Below are 26,050 nucleotides of genomic sequence, written 5' to 3'. Positions count from 1 at the left end.
AACGCTTCACTCGATCAGAGCTCACATGCAGTCTTTGCAGGGTATGACCCCACTTTGTAGAACATACTGAGTTTTTCATAAAGTCAGATGATCACCTAGTCTGATCTTCCACCAACTAACAGGGAAGGGACGTCACGTAACCATTTTTACAACAAGCCCTTACACTGGAGTTGACCAAGAAGGTATCTTCAGAAAATATTTTAGAAAAGAAATTTTGTGATACAATCTTTTTTAAAAAGTAGAAGCAACAAGTAAACAATTTGCTTATCATGACAGGAAAACAACCAGGGGTAGGTGGGTGAACAACTGGAATGAAGGAGAACAAAAGATGCTGGGAGGTGTGTTTGCACACATGTCAAGCCAGAAAGGTGATAAACTGTATGAACAAGCCTGAGCCTCAAGGCAGGCAAAGGAATTATCTCCAAGATGGTTTGGGGTTTGTTGGTGTGGGTTTTTGGGGCTTTTTGTTTTTTTCCTTTTTGTTTTTTTTGCAGGGGGAACAGGGACAGAGGGTGCTGTGGGGGTGGTTGTTCTTACATAAAGTCAAAATGAAAAAAATCTATTCCACTGACAGAACAGTGCTAGAAGAAGCCAGGTAATAACAGACCATTAATGAAAATATTTCTCCCCCTCCTTCACAATAACCGGTATTCACAAATATGTGCCATTAATGATGAAAGCTGAGGGTTGTTTTGATACTTTGAAAGAAGCTAAGAAAAAATAACAATGAAGGGAACCTCTCAGCAACAACACAAGTACAGCCAATGAAAAAAATTCATGCTGTCTCATACTGAAGGGTCACGATCGTTTCCCAAAACTGCCTTTTAAAAGGCCGACAATAAATAATGAACAAACACAAATTTCAAAAGGAAGCACCAGCTTTATGATAACCATGCCTTCCTTGCTAGTTGAGTTAAAGACACTGTGAAAGCTTCTGACCTAACCTCTGGCACTTCCATTAAGACAGTATTTGTCACCCTGACAGCAAGGGGAATGGTTACCAGCCACTCAGCTTACAGTAATAATGACGTCCCTCTTGTTTTTACCCCAAGAGACTGAGGACTGCTGATTCACAGACTGCCGAGTTCTGAACAGGCACTGCTAGGTCAGACAGAGAAGAACCACAGGAAAAAAAAAAAGACATCCAAATCCAGACAGTGCTTTAACCTGTTCCAGGCCAAAAATCAAGAAGCTTAATAAATTAATTTGTTTGGGATATTTTTCCTCCCCCAAAGAGTCAACTAATGGTAGAAGAAGGTTTGCATAAAACGATACACCACTGGTATTGCTGTTTGTAAAGGGATGTCACGAAACATGCATACTGCTTTCTAGAATTCAGCTGTTCTAGCTGCTGAACCCACATTTGGTGGACACGGAAGAAGAAAGAGCTCCATACTCCATTATGGGTTAGTGCACCCATGTAGATGACTCCTCAGCATACTAGATTGTGTTTTATAGCAAACACAGATGCCACGTGAAATGACTCCTCTTTCCAGCAGCACTAGATCAAAGTGCTAATGAAGCAGAAGACAGGGGTTTAAAGACCCCTGTTCCAAATGAAGGGATGATTTCTCTTCACTCCCCCTTGCTGCAACACACACTTCTCCCATGCAGGTGACTATAAGCTGCAGCACAGAGGAAAGATCATTGCTCCATTTCAATCAGAAGCTAAAACTTTGGGGGAGAACATTAACAGTAGATTAAAAAAATATTTTCATTTCCTTTTGATGAATTTTTTAAAAGGGAGGGAGAAATATTTTTTTTCTGTGGATTTCCAAATCTTTCTGCAGGGAACATTTACCCTTAAATCAGACCAAATGACTACAGGTTTGTGTACAACCATTTGGCAGCCCTAGAGGAATGCAGTTTTACTTCTTCTAGTATTAAAAGACACTACAGAGAGGGCAAAATAAAAACCAAATTGTCTTTCATAGTGCCTCCCTTCTCAATTTCTCCTTCATGCACCAACCTACCTAACATAAGGAGCCAATAAATTCAAACACTTGGTTCTAATTAAATTGTTCAAAGTTTTGTAGTGTAAATTTTCACCTTTTTAAACAAAGCATGCAAATATTTCTCAAAGTGTTCACCAGAAACAAACAGAGCAGCTTTTAAATGCAACCATTTTTTAAAACTAATTTCAAACAAGTGGTATGACATTGTCCTATGATACAAACTTCAGTGACTTAACTAGAAGCTAGACAACTTGATTGTATTTTCTAACAGAACCAGTGATATTTGTTCCTGTTAATTTTACTTTCTTTGTCTTGGAGTAAAAAGACAGAAAACTGTTGCAAAACAGAAGACAAGAAAACACCACAAACTAATACCAAGACCTTTCCAATGTTATGATCTGCACGAAATTCTGCCCTAGTGCAATTGTTCTTATCAAGTCTGACCATTAATTGTTAGCAGAACCAGAAAAAATTGCCCAAAACAAATACATTCTTTTGACAAAAAATGCCGTATTTTCATAGTAAAGAGAGCAATGATGAATTTTACAAATTATGACAAAAGTAATCTTAGACAGCAAAATCTGCTGCTAAAACTGTGTATCAGCACAGGTATGATTTACATACTAATCCAACAAATTGCCTGATTATATAATATTAAACACATACGTTCCCTCCCGCAGATGTTCTCCAAATGATAGTTAACAAAGATACATGCTCTTTTGACTCTTATTCATTAGCATTCATTTAAAATGGAACCAAACTTTTTATAAATTTCCAGTATTCCATTTCCATTAACAAGAGAGATGACTGTACCATAAGGTACCAGTCTGAGGGCACTTTCATTTCCAGTTTCCCCACACTATACGATCAGAAGAAACATGCCAGATCATAAAATTTAAGGTACTTTGAATGCCCAGATTTAGCTCCTGAAGCTTCACTCCCTTCTACTTCCTAATTCATAAATGACAATTGGACTGGAAGAAAAAAGCTGCCTGAACTCTCATGCCATTTTTCCAATTTCCAACAAACATCCTGAATTCTGTTTCTGAATCCAGCAACTTCCACTTTTGCTGCTTGTTTTACTAACTCAAGAAATGCTACTGCACGTACATCCTCAGCTATTTCTTTCCCTGAGAGTCTGTTAATCCATAAAAACAGTAATGATGGGGGGTGGAGGGTGGTAATTCTATGTACTGTCTCAAAAGCAGTTACCAAGTACCACACCAAGCAAGAGCACTAGATGGGGTTGCTGACCGAAAAAGTAGGTGCAAGAAAAAAAATCCTACCTACTGTCATATGAGAAAGTGCAAAAAGCAGAATACCCAAATATATTTATCTTCAAAAGGACAGTAGTTAATTATTCTTGGGCTGCAAAGAGAATACAAAGAGATCCATTTAATGGCCTACTTACTGCTACTTTTAAATAAACTTTTTTGGGAAGAACTGGCTGCTTGAGTCCCATAAGACCGAAGGAGATGAATCAAATGCTCAGTAGCAAAAGCTAATGGGAAAACTAAGAAAGCATTGAGACCAGCTCCAGCCCACATAATTTATAAACATTTGACAGCTAATAGTTTCATTTTTTGTTATTATGTAGATTTCAATGCATTTTCCTCGTAGCCATTGGAAAAAAAAAATACAAAGACTAATCATTGGCCTTCTAGGGGATACTCTTTCCTGAGAACTTAACAGCACATTTTCTTTCCTCTTGGTTACTGTTACCTACCCTCTTTCCCCTAATGTTTCAAAGACAACCAACAGCAAGGCTTTTATTTGTTAACTGGTTCTCAGGCAGTCTGTGCTGGCTGGCTGTGTAAATCCTTCACTTCACTGCTCTTTCCAAATCAACTGTGTCATCAGATGGACTGCATAGTAGGTATTGTAATACTCAGATTTCCAGTTACCCCCCCTCACCTGATTTCTTGCTCCCTTGGGAGAAAGATTTCATTTACTTCTTTTTAACTTTCTATCACACCTTTATACTTACTCCTTTTTTTATTTTAAAGGAGGTCAGCATTATTCATAGACAAGCAATTTTTGAAATTTTATTTTATTAAAAAAACCTCTGCATCTGTTTTTAACTGACACTCACTCTGTCAGTTTGGCTTTCGGAGAGAGAGAGAGAGCATGTGTGTTTGTGTATCTTGGGATGGGTGCACATGCCTAGCCATCCCTGAAATAATGATCTGTACTAAGGGCTCTTTTCTTAAGCCTGCAGTAACAGGTCTCTGTCACAGCGAGCTTTGTTACTCTGCCTTGCTTGTACCACACAGTACAAGCTAACTCAAACACAGGTATTAAACTCACCATGCTATATACTGGAAGCACAAATATGCAACAGAGTCAAGACCCACACATTTTAAAATGTTACTTGGCAGATTTGGAAACAGCTGATGATGCCCAAACTTACATTGAGATTTCAGATCAAGCTAGCAAAAATCAAAATGAGGATGTTAAATAATAACAAGAGAACCGAGCATCAGCCACAAAATAAAAGAAAGTTACAGTATGGCAACATAAGTGGCTCCCAAGATTATTTAAATTCCATGGAATCCAAACTCTTCCTGGCAGGTACGTAATATTTGGTCCAAAGATATGCTGCTGCCGAGATACGCCATCCCCTTCCACTCAAGCAAAAAGACATCCTTCAAGGCTGAGGTGGCTTCCCGAGTGGCTGATTAAGAGGGAGAACTTGCTCAGGATTTTGAGAACTACCCGAATCAAATTCGGAGCGCAGACCAGCAGCACCACTGTACTGCTTCACAGAGGAAGAGGAGACCAGTTCTAAGAGTGTGGTGGCACACCATAAAGCAGCTCCACTTTGAAATTAAACAAGACTGAATCTAGAATTCAGCACCTGTTGTGAACAGACTTTCTGGCAAGATTTTCTTGTAAGCAGCTAGCACAGTAAAAAGGGAATCCCATATGACTGTTCTGCCCCTTTTCTTACTGCAAGACATAGTTAAGAGGGAACAAAGGGGTATATAAACATTTACCTGATTTTAGAAACATATTTACAATGTTTGTGCTAGAAATAACTAACCCTGATAACGGTATTTATCCTAGAAATAACTAAGACAAAAAAGTGATTAAAAAACAAAAACAAAAACCACCAAACCAAAACAAAATAAACTTAAACCATTCAACATCCATTAAGGCAAAACAAAGCAAATAAATTCAGCCAATTGGTTATTTCCATATGGGTGGATTTCTTTAAATAGTAATGAAATAATTGCTAAAAAATCCATTGTTATTAAAATAAAAAAGTTGGCTCAGCCTACCAAAATTAGATTTGTAAGTTGCTGGTCATTCCCATAATTAAATCTGTGTCACAAATTTGCAAGAAAAATGGACACTATGACTAATGCATTTACTTGCTGCACTAGTGCTGTCAGGCTGTGTAAATCATTATGCCTGCTAAAGCAGAGTAGATAAGAATTCCATCCATTTTCATTAACCAGCTAGGCTTTGTGTATATGTGAGAAGCGAACTTTCACATTCCCTGCTAGCTTTAGCTTTCATTTGGAAGATAATGTAAATAAAAACACTAGCCTGGATTTGATGAGCAGTGTGGTTGCTTGAAAAATTATTTGGGTTTTTGAACAATATGAACCAGCTCTGTCCCCTTCAAAAGACGGTCAGATAAAACAACAAAATCATATATACTTAATTTGACATAGGAGATTAATGAAATGATGGGCACTTGGAATAGGTTCCTTCCTTCAGACTGACTTATGTAGCCTAGACACATATCTTATTTCATCCCATACATTTCAACAGAGGAAACAAAGCTAATGCATGACAGCATCAGAAGAAGCCTCAACCAACGCTTTCATTTTTCGGCTGCCCTTTGCTCTATTTTTTCAGGAGTGCACTGGTCACCAGAGTAGAGTCCTCTGAATGCTCTTTTCCTCTTGATTTCCTGTCACCACAGACCTTCAGATCTTGGTTACAGTTCTTTGTTTAAGGTGAAGCTGATGGCTGTTCCTTTCACACTTACTCTTCAGAACCCCAATGCACCAAAGAATCGGACAACATTGACTCACATCACAAGCAGGATATTCTCATGGGTTTCCAAGCCCAGTCTCAAGTGGAAAAGAGATTAATGAGAGGTAGAAAGAGATTAGACCAGACTGTTTCTAGTCTAGTAGTGCAAAGCATTTTGTGAGGGCATCCTCTTCTAGACTTTAGGCCCTCTCCTTCTTCCATGCACATGACATTATATTGTCACTGCAAATTGAGTTTAGCTCTCAACCTAGCACATGTCTCCACTTCAGTGAAAGAACAGTCCCAATGACAGGCTATGCTTTCGTGAACTTAAAGTCAAAGGAGCTGAGCCACCCAGGCAAACACCATGGAGCAACCATCAGCACAGTGCGTTTTGCAGTACCCTGCCTATTGCTCTGTGCTTTGGACATTAACAAGCACTATTTTTCTGTTGCAGCACAACTTTTAGAAGCACAATAGACATGCTTAGGAAGCATAGTAGTACATACAACATTAAGAACCTCATCAGACCCAAATTTAACATCTCGGACAATTTCTTTAGCCTTTAGGTGCAAAAGTATCCTCTCCTACAAGTGGAAGCAGCCACCTCAGTGCTTTCTGTCTCAGAAGATCTTAGAATGCATTTGCATGTTTTACAGTAGCAACCTTGCTGATAACCAACCACCCAGTATCAGTAAAATGCTATCAGATTTTATTAAATCTCCATTAAGAGGAAAAACCGAAATCACTTAATATGTTCCACAATTATTGTAAACCAAACTGTTTAAATGAGGGGAGGAGATAATGATATTAACTCCCCAACTCAAAGCAATCCTCTGTGGTATGATTCTAAATATTCTCTGGGCGGAAATTTATGTAAATTGAATTCATCTATCGTTAGTTATTACTAATCTAGCTACATAAAAACACTTTTCTGTAACAATTAGTTCTTTAAAACCCTGTGTTTTAATTAGACCTGGGACATTATAAAACTAAGTGTAAATATGTACAGTATCATTCCATGCATTGTTTTGCCTCCATATTTACAGTAATATGGGCTTTGCTGGAGCTTAAGAGGAATTACTTCATGGTTCGTTGGCAGGTTTTTTGCAAATCTCCTTACCAGTGAAAACATCTCCAGATGCTTAATTTAAGTGTATTTCTGCTCATCAAGAACATATTTGGCATTTCTACATTTTGCATATCACAATGTGTTCCTTTTCATCTGAATAAGCTCACCTCAGTATCATTCTAACATTATGCTGAGTCTTTTCCTGCAGACATTTTGTCCGCAGTTTATTTTAATTTAACTTCCAAGGATCATTTCCTAGTGTTACCAAAAGAAAAAAAAAGAGAGTCAAAAGCATGGCACATCTTTCAGCCCTTTTAAATCAGCTTGCTTCACACTATCACACACAGGCACTGGCCCACAGGGCATAGTCTGAAAACAGACAACACACTGTTCTCCTGGCTTTGTCAGCGCTACACGCAAGTGCAGCAACCCACCCATGTGCTACACATTGTAAGCCAAGGAACATAAGAAAAACTGCAGCCTTGCCAACAGTCAGATCCTTCCACATTATCTCCCAGACACGTATATGGTTATGGTCACAAAGGTGTATAAGTATATCTAAGCCTATCCACAGACAGCACGTCATCAGAAACTAATAAGAAAAATGCAAAAGTGATTTAGATTCATCATGAATTAAAGATATAGGAAATAGAATCTCTAGCTATAGCCAAGCCCATAAGTTAAGCACCAATATAAACTCATGGATTTCCAAAAAATCACCAGGACCTTCCATTGTTTTCTCAGAAACAGGCTAATTATTTTCATATTTTATAGAACAGTTTTGACTTCAAATGCGTGTATGTGCATATACATATATATACACGTATACACACACACAATGCTTCGCCAGGTATTTATAGAAAACTTACCAAGGGACTGACCACATGCTAGCGACATTCAGAAGCTACTGAAAGGTAACGTAGACTACAGCACTGTGAAACTGGTAAACAACTCTGGCTACTTATCACGCCGTTGCATTTTCAGTCATAAGGTTCATCCTATCAGCTTCATAACTTGAATAATTTGTAAGAGCAAAGCTTTCAGTAAACATAGTTGTGATTTATTTTGTCATACATATATATTTCTTACATAATCATGAATTCAAACCAGGATACAACAATAAGCATCTAACTGTGTTTATGTTTGTGAGTTAATAGTGGCCATTTTCTTTATAATTTTACTTTTAAAAATCAGTAATTTGGAAAAATCAGCTGGTACTGTGATTTAATTCTAGCCGATCCTTAACATTTTTGAAAAGTCATTCCTGGGAATTTTTTAAACAAGAATGTTTACTGCAATGCTGCTCCAAGATTTAAAGAGAGTCTGAAACGAATAAAAAGTGAAATGAAGTAATTATATCTAAATAGAACTTTCTAATGATCAGTTCATGGAACTAAGATCAAAACCAAAATCAGGACTATTACATGAACACACAAACTAGTTCAGCTTCTTTAACTGAGATTTCTTCAAAGAGCTACAAACGGGTTCTAGAAATTAAAATACCTTCATGTTGCTTTACTAGGAGCCAGCATTGTAGTCAGATGCTCTGGGGCCTATATTCTTATTTGAAGTCAAAAGACATTCTCCTAATGACAGCTGAACTGAGGCCTTTGGGTATTCAAGGAAACCTCCTGAACGGAAAGCTAGGGACAGCAGAAAAACTGGAGCTCCTGCCAAGCAACAAGAGAAAATACCACGCACACACACAGACTTAGGAGTTGCTTTAACACTGGGATTCCACAGTTTGAGGCAGAAAGTACCTTCTTCCCATTGGAAGAGGGCATGATAGGTGACAAAGTATTTTGGAATTGATGGTTTAAAAACATCAATGGTCATCTATATTACAAAACTTACATCCACTTCCTAACTTTAACCAGTCCCTCAAAAAAGCAGCAGCACAACATGTAACTTCAAAATGCCATGCAACTTGCTCTCTTGGCAGAACAGCTTTACATACTTAAACTCACAAACTCCAGCTTTTCATAAAACAAATATGCACAAGGTGAGTTATTTTGTACTTGCAGTTTTGATTTTAACTTCCTAATTTGATTTTTTTTGTCATTCATTCATTTTATACATCATAGTCCTCTTTCTGGGGACACGAGAATGGAATCACAAATGCATACTTCTAACCGTGCACAAATTTTAGTAAAGAAGAACAAATTCAATTATTAGCTGCCTAAATAAACAAAACAATCAGTCACAGTAGCTTGCCTATGTATAAAATAATTTGTATTTAATATTCATTAATATCTCTCTAAACAACATATCAATAAAAGGTATCTATTATTCCTTTCTTCATAAATATATTTATTTAGTGTTCTTTACAGTGTCCTTTCTGAATCTTTGTAGACCATCAGGCCCGCAAATACTGTTTTTGCTTTTACAGAAACAGTTATATTTCCAGCTGGATTGATTGCTTTCCCATATCCAGCTATTTCAGTTTGTTCCTCAGAGACACTGAGTGGCTTCAGTGACAGTGAAATATGCTAAACAAATGACAAGTCACTGAGTAAATTAGCATCTACTCTCTGATCAGCTGGGTCATGTTTTCTTTTCAAAATCCATGGCCTCTTGATAGAAAATAATGAGTATTTGATGGGTCTTATTAGAAAAATCAATATATTGATGCCCAAGTCTGAAACATCTGCATAATAATAGATTCCATTAACCCATTAAGGAGAAAATTAAGATGTGTTTACACATTATTAGTTTACCATGAGCAGAGGCAATTTATTCACTACTTTTCTCAAGAGTTTAACAAAAAGAAAAGAAATTTGTGTTCAAAGGCATAGTGAGATAAATTGAAAGATGCTTCAAATTTTTTGCCAGATAAATGACACAATTCCACCAACACTAATGTGAAAAATACAAATGCACCAATGATACTGTTAAAAATAAGACTATTAAAGCACTTGCTATAAATGCTGCATTACTTACCAAAAAACTTCCAAAAGCGGAATTAAATATAGCAGCTGCCTGAAGAGAGAAAAAGATAAATATCACCAATGGTAAAATAGCTATAGTACAAGAACAAAATGTTATTCCCCCACCCAACAAGCTATTAGATTCTCCAGATACACACGTACACAGAGAGCATTAGGCAGTTAGCCTGTGCTTAAAAAATTGCCAGTGGCCTGTAACTTATGAAGACTGATAGGTTCTAGTTTATGCATTCATAAATAATGTGCTGAAATGGACAAAAGCAAGAGGAGAAGAAAATCCTTGCTGGTAGACTTCAGAGTAATATCCACAAGAACTAAGAATATTACACAGAAGCTTGGTCTCACTGCTTTTGCTCTAATTTGCCAAGAACATTTTTACATATTGACCTATTAATTGAAATAAATATAATCTGCTTTAATTAAAACACTACATGTTCATAGACTTTTAACAATTTTTAATGGAATATTAATCAAGCAAGCAAACTAATTTAATTGTTCGCCATAATAAAGTATTGACAAATTCAGAAGTTTCTGTAGTTTGACAAATAAATTTAAAACAGGAACAACAGAAAACGCAACAAAAAACCCCCACAACAACCCCACACTTCAGAGGCCAAAATGTCTAATCATTACTTTTTACTCCGTAGTCTTTTAAAATATGAAAATAATAAATTTCGATAATGACTTTAGAACTGTTTGTGCTTACCTAAATATCCAGGAAATATAAGGTAGCAGTATTATTTCTTAATATTAACTCATTAAATTCCAAGAAGTTAAAACTTGAGTCTTGAATAGCTTTTCCCAATTACCAAGAAAGAACAGAAACTCTTTTATGGCAGCCAGTCTGATGATAAAAAGCCACGCAGGAAAGGTAAGAGGAAAGGGAGGAGGGAAATCTACCATTTACATGAAGATTTAGAGCAGAGTCAAATTAATCACCCTGGACACTTCCAGCCACAGATTAATAACAAGTGGATGCTAGTGAGTTTAGCAAGTTTGAATAAAGTCCAAAATCAGGGTAGGAGCTGTAGCTGAACCTGCCTTCTGCACCATAAGAGGATGCAATGAAAATGAATGGGTAATGAGATCCTTGGCTCTAGAGAGCTTAGCTTTCTTATTCAAGTTCATAATTAATTCAAAGCTTTGATAATTTCATTAGATTCCTCCTCTGCTGGCCCTATCAATAAAAGATGGCACTGGACCACAGCTCCTCAGTGGCCCAAATACAAAAACAAATGCAGCCTGCGAAACCTTTGCTGACTTGCTTACTAACAGGGACAATGGCATATGGCACTCCATGTTGCGGAGGGAGCATCTGAATAGATACAGCTAAATAAAACATTATAGTTGACAGTTGTAAACTACAGTAACATATTTTAACACCTCTTCCTCATCAGCATTCCTTTTTTGAACATAAAAAAGAGGCACAAGTCCAAACAGCTCCTCTTGCCAGAGATCACAGCTGAAAACAAGTGAGTACTACTAAAAACAATTCTTCAACAAGTGTGAATTAAATCAGGATTTTTCTACTTGTATTTGAAGCTGTGTAGCTGATACTTTCATGTGGCAAGAGAGACACGTTACACCCATGCACACAAACCTACTGGAAGGGATCATTTTCAATACAGGAGATGTCCTTGCAGATATCTTTTGTTAATACATCTCTCTCAAAGTTCCTAGTATCATTATATTAAACAACCCATCAGGTTTATCAAGGTATCTCTGGTATTTGTTGGACATGTACCATTCTTTTACATAGACTGATTGTATCTGACTACTTCAAACTGATAAAGCTGTAAAAAGGTTCCTTTTATCACATCCTGCCTCTGAGTCCATGAAGGAGGATCTAGACTTCCATTTTTAAGCACACTTGAACATCTCTTCCTTGCAAAACAGTCTTCGCTATATAAAACAGTGTATATCAACTGTTAAGATCTGAAAGACAGAGCATCTGGGCTCCACTTGCGCACCAGAAGGCTGGGAGGAAACTTAATGGTCCCCTCCTCCCCATGCAGATTTTGTGTGCAGAGTGACAGCTACATTTCTGTCTGCTACAAAGAACTGTATCGCTCACCCTCTTCAGGAAAGCTGGTGAAGTCCACATAAAATGGATAGGGTGTATAAAAAGCAGCCCTTCCCTCCCAAACATGCTAAACTTCCCTCCCTGTCTCAAAAATATCCAGTCTGACCAGAAGTTGGGTTCAGGCCAGGCTCTGCTTACAGAGCAGGTGAGCCTGCCAGACCACGTCTACTGACGCAAGAGAAATAACTTTAGTGCTAGACAGCCCTCAACTCTCTTCCTGGTCATTTCGACACTGTACAAAGAACAAAGAAGTAGCTGGCAAGAACCGATACACTTAGAAGGAAGGACACTGTGCATCTAGTTTTAGCCACATCAGTGCCTACCAATCCTGATTTGAGGATTGTAGAGAGACATTAAATTTTTTACTTAAAATACTCTGCAATTCCACTTCCAGGAGAAATTCTGTAGCTGGAAAGGTGGTAAGGAGAGACACTAGATGGTTCTATGGTGGTGATACCAGATGGTGATATTTTGGCCATCAACAAACTTCTTTTGTTTCTTCCTTCCTGATCCACCTGGAAGATTTATCCTGTTTTTTTTTTTAATATTCCCCAGTATATAACACATATTAAGACAACAATCTTAGACAAATTTTATGCTTCAGGTATTTAGCCAATCATGCGCAAAAGTCATAATTCACAACAGGTTCAGGGGTACACTAGTTTGCAGGTTTTAATTCCCTTCCTCCAAAGTGTCAGAAATTGTCCATGGCAAATGATTAAATGCTCATTACAGGCAAAATAAAAAAAAGAAAAAAAAATCAGGAAGACCACAAATTAAGTTATAATCATTCACATGATTTGCCTCAGTAAGGGAGGACTTACACATCGATTACTCTATTTGCAGTTTTCTTTTAGAAACATTTCTCCTGCAAAATAAACTTAGAAGTAAATTTTTCTCATACACACAAACCTAGAGCTTATATTTGTGATTCTGGTTCAGCTTAAACAAACTGGTAGTAAACTGACTAAACTGCTCCAATTTGTAATTAAACGTACCTAGTAGCATGACCCTGTAGAATTTAAACACACTGTGCTTCCAACTCCCTTCTATCAAGAAGGATAATATTGCCTATACACCTCACAGGGCATTGTCAAAATTAATTCATTGCTTAAAAAGCACTCTGAGATCCTTAGAGGGATGATACAAATAAACATCAGTGCTGACACATGATACAGCTACGCTCTTCATGTTCTATTTGAAACATGTATTAGTCACTGTCATTGTATAACTTTTTTTAGTGTTTGCTCCTTTTGTGCTTCAACACATATCTGACTATCTGCAGTCAGCGTAAATGAAACAATAAAACATGAAAACATTTAGATGTCCTTATACTACTCCAAGTTCAGATTTGCATCTGTTTGCAAACGATTCATTGCATTTACTATTAATATGAGGGGAGAGTTCTCTACAAAATCAATGGTAAGATCCTTTCAAAAGGTAAATGCATTGCCATGTATTGAAATGCAAGGTCAGACCACATTCAAAAGCAGCAGTAGTAACAACCAGACCAATTATTCAAGTTTACATCAACTCAGAGACAAGACTGAAAGTCACTGTCAGTGCTCTTAACAGGGCTGGTACAGAAAACCATGTACATCTCCACCTGAGTTTAAAATAGTACATGCCAGCTCCACTAAACAACAAATGTACTTAATATTAACCAGGTACAATTTCAGTCAACTCTGTATAGCACTGGGCTTGAGGGAACTCTCTTGCTGGTCTGCATTTCCGGGGAGGATCGGCTGGCCTGGAGCACTTTCAAGTGAGAATTAATCAGCCTGCCTCTGAAGGAAGGAAACCCATCTGGCAGTACTGGGCAGAAACTTTCCTTTTCCCATATCCGAGCCTAGCACAAAGCTTCAGCCGTTCATCTCCCACCTTACCCTGGAACGTATGTATGGAAAACACTAAGATTTGTAACAGTGACAGCAACAAGATCCAAGACAGTCCTCATAGCAATAAAGGCAAGTAAAGGAAAGAAGAAAAGAGCAAAGCCACAACCAAAGGGCTGAGCACTTCCCCAAGTGGGTACCCAAATGCAGCAGCAAGTACATACAGCATTCAAGTACACGTGACTGGGCCGCAAATCAAATGAGCATGCTAAGGTTTCGATGGCATTAAATACAGAATACCTTCTGAACTCTGCTCCATTTCCTTTTATTTTGGTATCAAACCAAACTATCTTGGAATTTATTAGACTAGATATCTTTTGATAATAATGTAGCAGGACTACATTGAAGAAGAGGAAAAGATACACTGGCAACGTTTGGAACACCTGGGTCAAAACATAACATTTTATCGTTATTGGCAGGATTCGAATCAAATTCTTATGCACAACTCTACTGGAACTATATTTTTCCTTACTGCAGAGTCACAGGGAAACAACACTGCCTCATAGCTTTATATGTGGACCATATAAAAAAAAGTAAAAGGCCTTTTTGCCGATATTATATATATATATTTTTTAACACTAAAACGTTTGATTCTTGAGTGTCATTTGGCAGCCTTTAGGGAGGTAACCTTCCTAACCATACTTAACCCCATGCTTACCCCCAGGCACCCCACAGCTGAGAGAGCACGTGCTATGCACTAGGACCTGTCTGGCCCTGAGTTGTCCCTGCTCTGTAGAAAGGACATTCCAGGGCCAAGGCAACAGATGCAGAGTAATAAAACTAAATGGCCTCAAAACTTCTCAGAAGGAAACAGCTTGGGCATCATACAAAGCTGCTCTGTGTATGCCCACAACTACCTGCAGTTAAAACCTTACACTTTTCAGACATGCACTAGTGGGATATACAGCTCAGGTACCAGCCATAAGACTAGATATCCTATTTAACACACATGGCACAACAGAGAAGAGGGAAAAACCCACAAGAGTAGAAAAAAAAATGGAGAAAGACAAGGACTCTAGCGGTACTACTGCAGGATTATGCAGTAGAGGGCAGAGAACAGAGTGTGGTAGTATAATGTTTTACAGTCTCCATGCTATTAATGTAAAATTTAATATATCTGTGTCTCCTATTTGACAGGAAGAAGTAAAAAAAGAAAAAAAAAAAAAAAAAAGGCAGGGCAGGTGGGACTGAAGAAAGTGATGGAAATGGTTTGACCAAACAGGTCAGAAAAGGAAATTTTATCTACCCAAAGAGATCAGTGTAGTTCAAGAAGATAGAAGAAGAAGGCAGGACATCAGAAGTAGCTTGAATGAGTTGGCAGAGTCTCTTTAAACAACTCCTTCAATCTCCTATTTAAAAATAAAACCTCATGTGAGTGTTACCACATTTCATGTCTTAACTGCTGTTTCCATTAATAAGATGTTACAGCTCTGCAGAAAGCTATTTGCCACAGCACTGTTACTGCAAACAGAATATAAATACACCTAATAAGGTTTAATCTGTGTTGCTGTTCATAACTATTCATCTGAGTTCAGACGGGAAAAATATATATATGTATTCAAGTTCCTGGTTTTGAGCACTAAATTGAATCAGGTGTCCTCTTCTCTTAAGAAAATTAAGTTGCTTTTGTGCAAGAGTGTTTTAATGAGAACAGAGCCTGCCGACATTGATAAATGGGAATGACACCAGAGAGAGCATGTAAGCAGGACAATATGTGCATGTTACAGTCTTACAGGCTATTTTTCACTGACTATCCTGAATGACTTCGCTGTTTCTTAAGGGGCCTATTAATCTCAAATTTAGTTATTACACAACGTTTATTTGAACATATATTCTGTGGATGATGACAGTTAATAAAGGAAATCTTTTACAAGCTGTATTTTTACATATTGTTCCAACTGCAGCTCCCAGTCATTCTACTGTATTGATGGAATAACCTAGTTATGATGCAGCTTTAAAAAAGGCACATATATTCAGATTCTTTTCTAAGCATATGGGGACTCTTAAATAACTGTTAAAATGCATATAAAAATCCTGCTACAGCATGGCAAAAATAAAAGAGGTAGTGTTAACTGCTGAAAAAAAAAATCTCTAGCTGCACAGTTGTCCCCTCAAAGACAAAGCACATGCCTTTTTAACACTCCAGTATCATCTCTGAGAAACAAACAGGGTCTAGATTTGACTCTTGGAGATGTATATACATTCCATATGGAATTCAACAGAAGTTGTAGCATGCATCTTACACATGAATTTGGCCCCATGTGTTGTACACATGATAGGGCACCTCAAGACTGGTATTTCATTTAAATAAAAATCCACACAAAACCACAAAAAAAAAAACACCCCCCAAAAAAAACAACCCAAAAACCAGACTTTGATAACGACTACATTTTGAGTCCAAAGAACTCTTATAAAAAATGTGAACTGAAGTTTGAAAGGTTTCTTAAAAAAATATTGAATTACTCTAATTTTTTTTTTTTGTGGAGTGGAACTGTACATATAACATTATCCTTTTAAAAAAAACAAAACCACCAAAAAACACACACCACACATAAAAAAAACCAAAAACACTACACCCACCAACCACAGAAAGCTCAGCACACCAACAGAAAAATCCACCAAGATATGGAGGGGATTATGTTTCTATTCATTGCCATGTTCCCTGTGGTCCACACGATTTGTTAAATGTGAAAAAGATATCACCTAATCCCCAACCTGCTTCTAGAGCTGTGCTGACAATAGGAAAATATTTATTTATTTCAACCACATTCAATAACCATCAGTTTTATGGAAATGTTGCTGAAAAGGCACCAGAAAATGAAAACAGAACAACTAATATGCTGTTCATTGGCATTTCAGCAGGGGAATGTCATCCAGAGAATGATGTCCTCTAAAACACCTCGTTGAGCAGTGGATCCAAAGATGTGCACACTACATATTTGTTCCAGGCTGGCAGAAGTTGCCATCACCTGAGTCTAAGTTTGTGCTGCTTCAGCCAGGCTCAGCAATTTGGCACAAACAGTGTACAGAAACAAGCTGGGGGCTCTGCTGGCAGAGAGTTATTGCCTCTTACTAGCCAAGCTCTTTCTGTTGAAAATCAGTCTTTCACTCCCCCATTTTTGTAGTTCCTCATAATCATCATCGCCTGTTGGTAATAATATTTACAAATACAAAAGCATCTGTCAAAAGGATGTCAAAAGGCAGGCTTCTTAGACACACTTATTTAGTGTATGTGGTGCTCTCCATTGAAGGATTTCTCTGTTTCACCAATAGTTTCAGCAATACTGAGACAGGGAAAGAAAACGATCCTGCTTGCTTTCCTTTCATCAGAAATGGCAACTTCTCTATACTGTGATCAAATGGCATGACCCAAGGAAGTTCTGGAAGGTCAGCATGGTATTTCTCCTGAGGCAGTAGGAGACAAAGACTAAAACCCAGGAAAGAATATGCATTAAATGTTTTTTCCAGAGAGTAATACCAGAATGCAAACATTCGTTGAACAACTCAAATGGCAAACATTAAGCATTCAGGTCTCAGGAACATTTACGTGTCAGTCTGCAAATTTCCACCAATACTAATATATAGATTAGTAAGAGGAAATCCATGTTGAGCAAAAGTTGGAAAGCAACACTGTCCTATATGGCTGGATCGTTTTACTTGAGACTACTTGTATAACTGAGTAGAATGAAAACAAAAGCCTATGTCATCAATATCAGGAAGATCACGTGAAGGAAGCTGGAGGGAAGAACCTCTTTCATGAGCTGGAAGGTCCATCTCCACATTGAAAGAACCAAGACTTGGTCTCCTCAGATAAGAGGAGATGAGATGCTTCATGAGACATAGAATCATAGAATGCATTGGGCTGGAAGGGACCCTCAAATCTCATCTAGTCCAACACCCCTGCAGTAAACAGGGACATCTTTAGCTAGATCAGGTTGCCCAGAGCACCCCCATCAAGCCTGATCTTGAATGTCTCCAGGGGTGGGACCTCCACCATCTCTCTGGGCAAACTGTTTCAGTGCTTTACCACCCTTATGGTAAAGAACTTCTTCCTAATATCCAATCTAAATCTACCCGTTTCTAGTTTAAAGCCATTGCCCCTCGTCCTATTGCTATGTGCCCTTGTAAAAAGTCCCTCCCCAGCTTTCCTGTAGACCCCCCTCGGGTACTGGAAGGCCGCTATAAGGTCTCTCTGGAGTCTTCTCTTCTCCAGGCTGAACAACCCCAACTCTCTCAGCCTGTCCTCATAGGGGAGCTGCTCCAGTCCTCGATCATCTTCATGGGCCTCCTCTGGACCCGCTCCAACAGCTCCATGTTGTATTGAGGGCTCCAGAACTGGACACAGCACTCCAGGTGGGGTTTCACCAGGGCAGAGTAGAGGGGGAGAATCACCTCTCTCGATCTGCTGGTCACGCTTCTCTTGATCCAGCCCAGGCCAGGATGCGACTGGCCTTCTGGGCTGCAAGCACACATTGTTGGTTCATGTCCAGCTTTTCATCCACCAGCACCCTTAAGTCCTTCTCAATGGGGCTGCTCTCTATCACATCATCCTCCAGCTTAAATTGATTACAAGGATTGCCCCGGCCCAGGTGCAGGACTCTGCACTTGGCCTTGTTGAACCTCATAAGATTCACATGGGCCCACCTCTCCAGCTTGTCCAGGTCCCTATGGATGGCATCCCGTCCCTCAGACATGTGGACTGCACCACTCAGCTTGGTGTCATCTGCAAACTTGCTGAGGGTGCACTCAATCCCACTGTCTATATCATTGATGAAGATATTAAACAGCACTGGTCCTAGCACGAACCCTTGAGGGACACCACTCGTCACCCATCTCCATCTGGACACCGAGCCATTGACCACTACTGTCCAGATGCAACCATCCAGCCAATTCCTTATCCACTGAACAGTCCACCCATCGAATCTGTATCTCTCCAACTTAGAGAGAAGGATGTTGTGGGGGACCATGTCAAAGCCCTTGCAGAATTCCAGAGAGATGACATCCGTAGCTCTTCCTTTGTCCACTGATGCAGTCGCTCCATTGTAGAAAGCCACTAGGTGGGTCAGGCAGGGCTTGCCCCTAGTAAAGCCATGCTGACTGTCTTGGATCACCTCTCTGTCCTCCATGTGCCTTAGCATATCTTCTAGGAGGATCTGTTCCATGATCTTCCCAGGCACAGAGGTGAGGCTGACAGGTCGGTAGTTCCCGGGGCCCTCCTTTCTACCCTTTGCAAAAGTGGGCGTAACGTTTCCCTTCTTCCAGTCACCTGGGACTTCACCTGACTGCCATGACTTTTCAGATATCATGGTGAGTGGGTTGGTGACTACATCAGCCAATTCTCTCAGAAATCTGGGATGCATCTCATCAGGTCCCGTGGACTTGTGTAAGTTCAGGTTCCTAAACAAAGTGCACAGTGCCTGACTAGCCCAGACTATCAGCTGGACAATGCTGTCACTTTGTTCATACTTTCTTTGCTTTATCCTAAATGCCACAGATCTACCTATAATAGATGCTTACATGGCTAACATACAATACTGGCGCGATGCTCACAAGGCTTACCAGGGGAAAAAGCCTATCTAGGGCCTATCCAGAAACACAAATGTAGGCAACACACACTTTTTGCAACCTGACGTCTATCTCTTCAGGATGCCAAGGTGAGAAGAGATTTCCTCCTTCTGACCACCATGGTCCGTTTCCTTTCGACAATGAGAAGGGCTACAGCAGAGACAGCCACCGATACTCTCACCTTGTCCTTGTGTGAGACAGTCCTTGATCAGACATACCCCAAGCCCAGCAGTACCCTGAAGCTGTAGCTTAACCTTCCTGTCCTCCCATCAGCTGCAGTACAAGACACAAAATCACATTTATAAGACACAATGCCTTCCAGTGTTGGTTCCTAGTCATGCACCCCAATGGGGCAGTAACCTGAACATCTACAGTGGACTTTTGAATACCAACATGAATAAACAGAGGCAGTTTTTCTTTTTCTCTCCTCTACTTAAAAATTGTATATGCAAATATTAAGATTACTGCCCAGTGCCAGTGTAAACATTCAAGCAAGCAGTGATTTAAAGCTAGCAGACTCGTAACAACACATGCTTTCTCATACTGAGTATATGTGCATAACTACCCGCAAACTCCATGCTCCAGCATCTGACCTACTCCTCCATGAACTTCATATGGCTCTGCCACACCAGAAAGTTCTGGGTTCCCAGGAAGCCATATATCCAAAGTTTTTGTATGTATTTTTCCCCAAACGGAAAGCTTATTTCCATGATTTTCCTAGACACAGGGAAACAGAAGGTAACTTTCCCTTTCTACCTAAGTACTGCAAAGAATAAGCCTTAGCAGCTGTTCATTTGACCTGTGAAACAGACCATGCCACAAAATTAGAGGGCAAAAAGGGAAGAATCTAACCAGTTACCAACACTTTGGTGTGAAAGCTACCTACAAAACTTATGCACATCACGCATTTGTTAGTGACTCAAGGTTTATCACCTTAGCAGTGAAGACACTAGCTCTCGCACCAGAACAAATGGGACTGCTGAACAACGATTTAATAAAGGAGGCTCAGCTGAACAGCAGTATACAAGTAACTCTGCCAACTGGATCCTCTCTTATGGTCAAACACTTCATAACTGTAAGTGACTTTCTCTCTAAAAAAAAAAAAAAATTACTGTAGAAGGTATCCTCAAAAGGATACAGAGCAATAACAACCTCCCAAACATACTTTTATTCAAGTTCACATTTTCTGAGATCTTAAGCTGTGATAAAAACACTTAAAGGTCTTGTCCCCTGATTCTCCTGGAGACACATCATCCATAACATGATTAGAGGTCTAGTTAAACAATGCATCCCACAACTCCAAAGAGTATTACTTCCCTGCTGAAGTGAAATGAAAGCACAAGGCCACTTTTTAAAAGGTGCCCTTTGCATTAACTGTGAGGCTGTGCCTGCACCACTATTTTTCTATAAATATCCCACTGTCATATTGCTTTCTGGGCAGTTAGTAGCAGAACCAGACATTTTAACCGCTATGCCACCCAAACCAGCTCAAAATGGCATTGTTATTGAAGTCCCTGTCACTACTACCACTGGGAACAGCTTCACCATTAGTCATGCAATGCCAGGAGATGGGAAATAATACACTAGTGCCAGGAAGGCCACAGCACGGAGAGGCTGGCTGAAGTACCAGCTTTGTAAAATAAAAAGTGGCCAACTGCACAGATCCATGAAACCAAATCTCTGGAGCTCATGTCAGAATGTGTCACAGGTCACAGTTAAAAGATAAGAAGATTTTCATCTCATCAACAAATGTCTGTCCATATCCCAAAGAAGTACAATTCTTTTTTACTTTTTTTTTTTTTAAAAAACCTAGCCCAAAGGCTAGGCTTTACCGTAAGCCAGTATTGTATGGTACTGGAAATTCCCTTTTTATGAGCCCAGCCAAAACTCTGCACAATGCAATATTGTGGCAGAGGTAGAAAGAGAAGGGAAAGAAATCCAGCATACTATAAGGAAGAGACCAGCACTACAGCCACTGCCTGAAGGTAAAAAAGGAACAGTCCTGACACTTGCAACCGCATTCTTTTAAATGCTGCTCAAATACTTCTGTCATCTAAATTAGCAATTCATATAACTAGAAGTTAAACATGTACACAGAGTGAGAAAGTACGTAAATGTGCATCTTTACATATTACATATCCCCCAAATTTGCCCAAGGAGCTCAGCAGTGGAGCAGTAACAACTGAAGCTCTAAGCTTTTTTTCTTTGAAAACAAACTACAACATCAGTATTTACCACCACCCTTCTTTTGAAGTATGCCCAAAACATCTTTAAATTCTGATCAGTTAGTTGCCCCCATTTTCCAAGAGGACTGCTATACCCTCTAATCCAACAAGGGTGGGGTAGGGGGGCTAGTCTTCATTAAAGTGCAAGGATTAATATTCAAATGCCAATCAAGTCTAGGTCAGGGACTTGATTTCACAACTGCTTGGCTAGCAGCAGTACATCATGAATTACAAAAATGCTGAAACTGCTCCTTGTAATTTTCATTCTCAGATATATATTTATTACATAAACATATACGAATTACATAGCAACTCAACTAAAGTAAAGGTATTTTTATTACTTCCTTTAAGAAATTTACTTTATTCTCTAATGGGATAGAATACCATACAACCACTACTTCTCTGAAGAAAAGGTGCAGACAAAACATTAAAATCCATGGGTTTCACATACAGAATTCTACTCATGTTCTGCAGAGAGCAGAGGCCCACCAAGAGCTGTGCTGGGTGCAAGCCTAAGAAATGCACAAGCTTGTTTTACTGCAGAAGGTCACAAACTTGCTATCTGCATTGAACATGCTCTTTGTGGTAGCATTCACTGAGCTTCTACAGTTTCTATTTACATCCAGAGTTGTCTGAAAACTGGAATATCCAGCATAAGGGATATTCCAGTACTTAAAACATTTGCTTTAAAACCAAGTTCCCTCCGCCTCTAAAATCACCACTTCTCATACAAGGACTGAAATCTCCTTTTTTAACCGCTACATTCTGGTATTTTGCTGCTTTCAGCTGAATTGCTCTCGTGCCTAGTGGAAGATGGCCTCTGTCTGTGTTTGTTGCTGCACAAATCTTTTCAGCTGATCCACAATGCAGCACTGTTATTAAATTCTTACAATGCACTGAAAAGATACAGCATGGGAGATCTGTTTATCAAGAGAAATGAAAGCATAGAGCATCTAAGCTACACTGGAAAATGCGGACTATGCCAAAATGATTTGTTTGCAAAACTGACCCAGGTTAACCTGACCTGAAACAAAATATTTACATACAGATTTTCCTGAAAGAAAGTGGAAGCATTTCTACAAATACAATATAGACTACAAAATCTAAATTGCGTACACAGGAGGAAGAAAAAAAAAAAGAATGGAAAAGTTCTCAACTCAACATGGTTTGTAGCCCAAGTTCCGTATTTCTAAAGCAGTTACTAAAGAACTAGGTGCATACATAATATGAAACAAAAATAAAATGCAAATACTGGAAAAAAAACCTCCTTCAACTGCAAACCACTTTTTTTATGACAATGTGCCTATTTTCCAGCATTTTGTCGTTAAACTATCTTCTCACCTTACTGATAAACAGTAGAGACAAGGCCAACGCATCCTGATTTGCCCACAAAGAACTCCAAGGAGAACTTCATAAAGCAATCTGTAACTTTGTGTAAAGTACAAAGGCTCCAGCAGAACACAGATACCGCTACTACCTATTCTGTGATGGTTATTTATGATGGGCACCTAATGAGGCAAGGGGTGTGGAAGCAAAATTGTACTCTATCATGCCGTTCAAGCCCAGAATATCCCGTATCTATGCAGTCAGATCAAACTAAGTTTGCAGAAGCAATCTAGATCCAGAATTCTTTTCCACCTTACAGTACTTCAGTAACACAAGATGCCCTATGATAAATAAGCTGACAAGACTGCGTAAGAAGTACATTTCACGACTGCCAGGTCAAAAGCACAAGAGCTGCCCGCTTTCCTGCACAGCAGAGGTCCCAATGCCACAACAGCCCGACCTTCTTAATAGCAATACATGTGAAAACAAAACTAAGGAACAGAGTAGGGATATGCAAACAAATGTGTGAACAGTAGAAAAAGTCACCTTATACACTAGAAGCAATCAGAAATCATATCTTACACAAACACCAAGTACCAGCTAAATGTACAAGAAAAGCACTTCACATATCAAACAACTTTATATCTGACACACCAGTTGCATTTCATAAAAACAGCTCTCACTTTAAAAAGTTTAATTTAGGTTAACAGCTATTTCTTTGAGCAGGTTGCGATCAGCACTTCAGGGGTAAAATAGACACATAAGGATGGTAGAAATCATGTCCGGCTGGTATTTTGAGTCAAGTTTTGCCACTGATAGAAGCTTGCCACTGATAGAAGCTCTATACTAGGTCATACCATCGTCATAGGGAAAAGAAAAAAAAAAATGTAAAAAAAATCTGTTTATGGAACAGATTTTCATCTCTCACATACATTCATTCTAAATCCAAGTCACTGTTTAGTCAATTCTATTGCAGAAAAGACCTCAAGAAAATATCACAACATAGTCATCATCTTGTTGAATCAAAGTTCAATTTGCTGTAACACCATAACAAATATATTTCTGTAATCTGTATCTATCTCCTACTCTTGTGGAAGTATCAACAAAATTCAGAGTGATATACTTATCTACAATATATAAAAGAATCAAATCACTGCTATAAGCTATAGCGTAGCAATATAGTGGCAGAGCATGAAACAGTAATCAAAGGCCTGAAAAATACACCATTGTCAGCATTGTACACTGGTACCAGTGTATTATAGCACCTTGGTTTAAAATAAATCAGCCTAAGTGCCTGCTTTGGTAAGCACTTCGAATTCACTGTACATCAGCATTAGGGGGAGGTTAATGCACAAAGAAACAAATCAGGAAATGGGACTTGTAAATAACAATTCAATTAGCAGATTTATATTACTCATTTCCTAATAAACTTCCTACCCGCACCTACGCGCAAACCCTCCTCCCGCAGCCTTCCCCCCTTCATCTACATATCCGTGCAGGCCTGCTCTTTTTTTTCTGGCGAGCCCCCTTGCCCTTTCAATCACGAAGTATATTACTCCACTGTCAGAGCAAAGCAGTTCCTAACCGCGGGGAGCCCAGCTGGGATAGGAAGAGGGCAGCAGGCTCAGGCATTAACATAATAATCCAACCGCGCTCCCCCAGGCCCTCAGGGCAGACAGCATATTAGGCAGGCCTCCTGCGCCGCCCGGGTGGAAGCCGCGGATCACCTGCCCATCAACCTGTGGCAGTCGCCCCCGCCTCGCCGCGCCAGCTCCTGCCAAGCCCCGGTGCCCAATTACCTTCCCACACGAGGCACGCATCCATTTTTCCACGTCCGCTTAACGCACACCGCTGCACGTCCTTATTTACGGTTTGGATGTACCTCGGTGCGTCATTTCCAGCAGACTCGCTCCTTTCCTTTCAACTTCTGGAAAGTCTCGGGTTTTTAACTGGACTTACTGCTGCTGCCAGCAGGAACCAGACCTCGAAACAAAATTTCAAATACAAAGCGCCGCTCTCCGGGTGCAGCTTTCAGCCCTACCTATCCTCTGGATTTTTCCCTGAAAGAAAGAGCAAGAAAACCCAAAAAGGCAGACATGTGCCTTTGTTGTTTCTGTGCCATGCCATCCAAGGAAACTGGGAGAGGGTTGTCTTGCTTATTCTTTCTAGGGTTTGCAACACTGGAGGATTTTCAGCAGCAAAGCTATTTTACAATCTTCGGTACAAGGCCTGCCAGCACGTAAGACAGGGCTACTGATTAAGGAATAGAGCCTGTGACAAGGTTTCAGCTGTACAACGCACATATAAGAAACTCCCAAGAATCACCATATAATGATGATTTCAGACACAAGACCCAGGAAACCACTCCATTTAAAGAAGGCTTATAATTGTACTACTCTTCCCAGCTAACACTTCTTAATATCTAAGAAATATTCCCGCATTTCAAATGCTTTGGGTAGGAAACTGCAACTCAGAATACTAATTGGCATGTCCCCTCTACTAAGCCCTTTAAATAAAAAAAAAAAGTTTACATTTATTATGCAGTGTTTTCAATGAAGTTCTTTTACAAGCCCTTTTATTTACAGCATATATGTTGTTTGTACAGAGTACAAGCTCAGGTACTTAACAAGAAAGAATAATTAAAAAAACATACTTGCCCGTAAAAGATACTATTTTCTTCATATTATACAAGACAAGCTCAAAGACCACTAGGAGAAAAGGCCTTTGGTTCTAATATAACTTTTAATTTCATTTAAAAGCACATATTCTCTAATTCCCCTTAACAATGGAAGGCACAACAGAAATGTAATACAATCTTACTAAACTAATGTTTTGCAGACTGTGCAAAGACAGATTTACTTGATCACTTATGAAGCAAAATTTCCCTAACCTCATTAAATTTCATTTATCTAGCTCTCTCAAAGACGGAAATATTCAGAAGCAATTTCATATTTTATTTTAAATGCTCGCTGGTTGTATTATCAGTACAAAGAAGTG

The 26,050-nt window shown here is 39.2% G+C and overlaps 1 protein-coding gene across 2 annotated transcripts in view; it reads right to left on the bottom strand.

The window, feature by feature from the left end:
• Positions 1 to 26,050, bottom strand: part of SLC10A7 (solute carrier family 10 member 7) — a 151,928-nt gene that overhangs the window by 86,986 nt on the left and 38,892 nt on the right. For both annotated transcript variants that reach the window (XM_086464258.1, XM_086464259.1), the window contains exon 5: positions 9,955 to 9,993. In XM_086464258.1, coding sequence (XP_086320384.1) covers positions 9,955 to 9,993 — 39 coding nt within the window. The remainder of the gene's footprint in view (positions 1 to 9,954; positions 9,994 to 26,050) is intronic.

The sequence above is a fragment of the Leptosomus discolor genome, chromosome 4, assembly GCF_034619465.1.
Source record: "Leptosomus discolor isolate bLepDis1 chromosome 4, bLepDis1.hap2, whole genome shotgun sequence".
NCBI classification, from domain to species: domain Eukaryota; kingdom Metazoa; phylum Chordata; class Aves; order Leptosomiformes; family Leptosomidae; genus Leptosomus; species Leptosomus discolor.
This window is presented reverse-complemented; position numbering and strand designations above follow the sequence as displayed.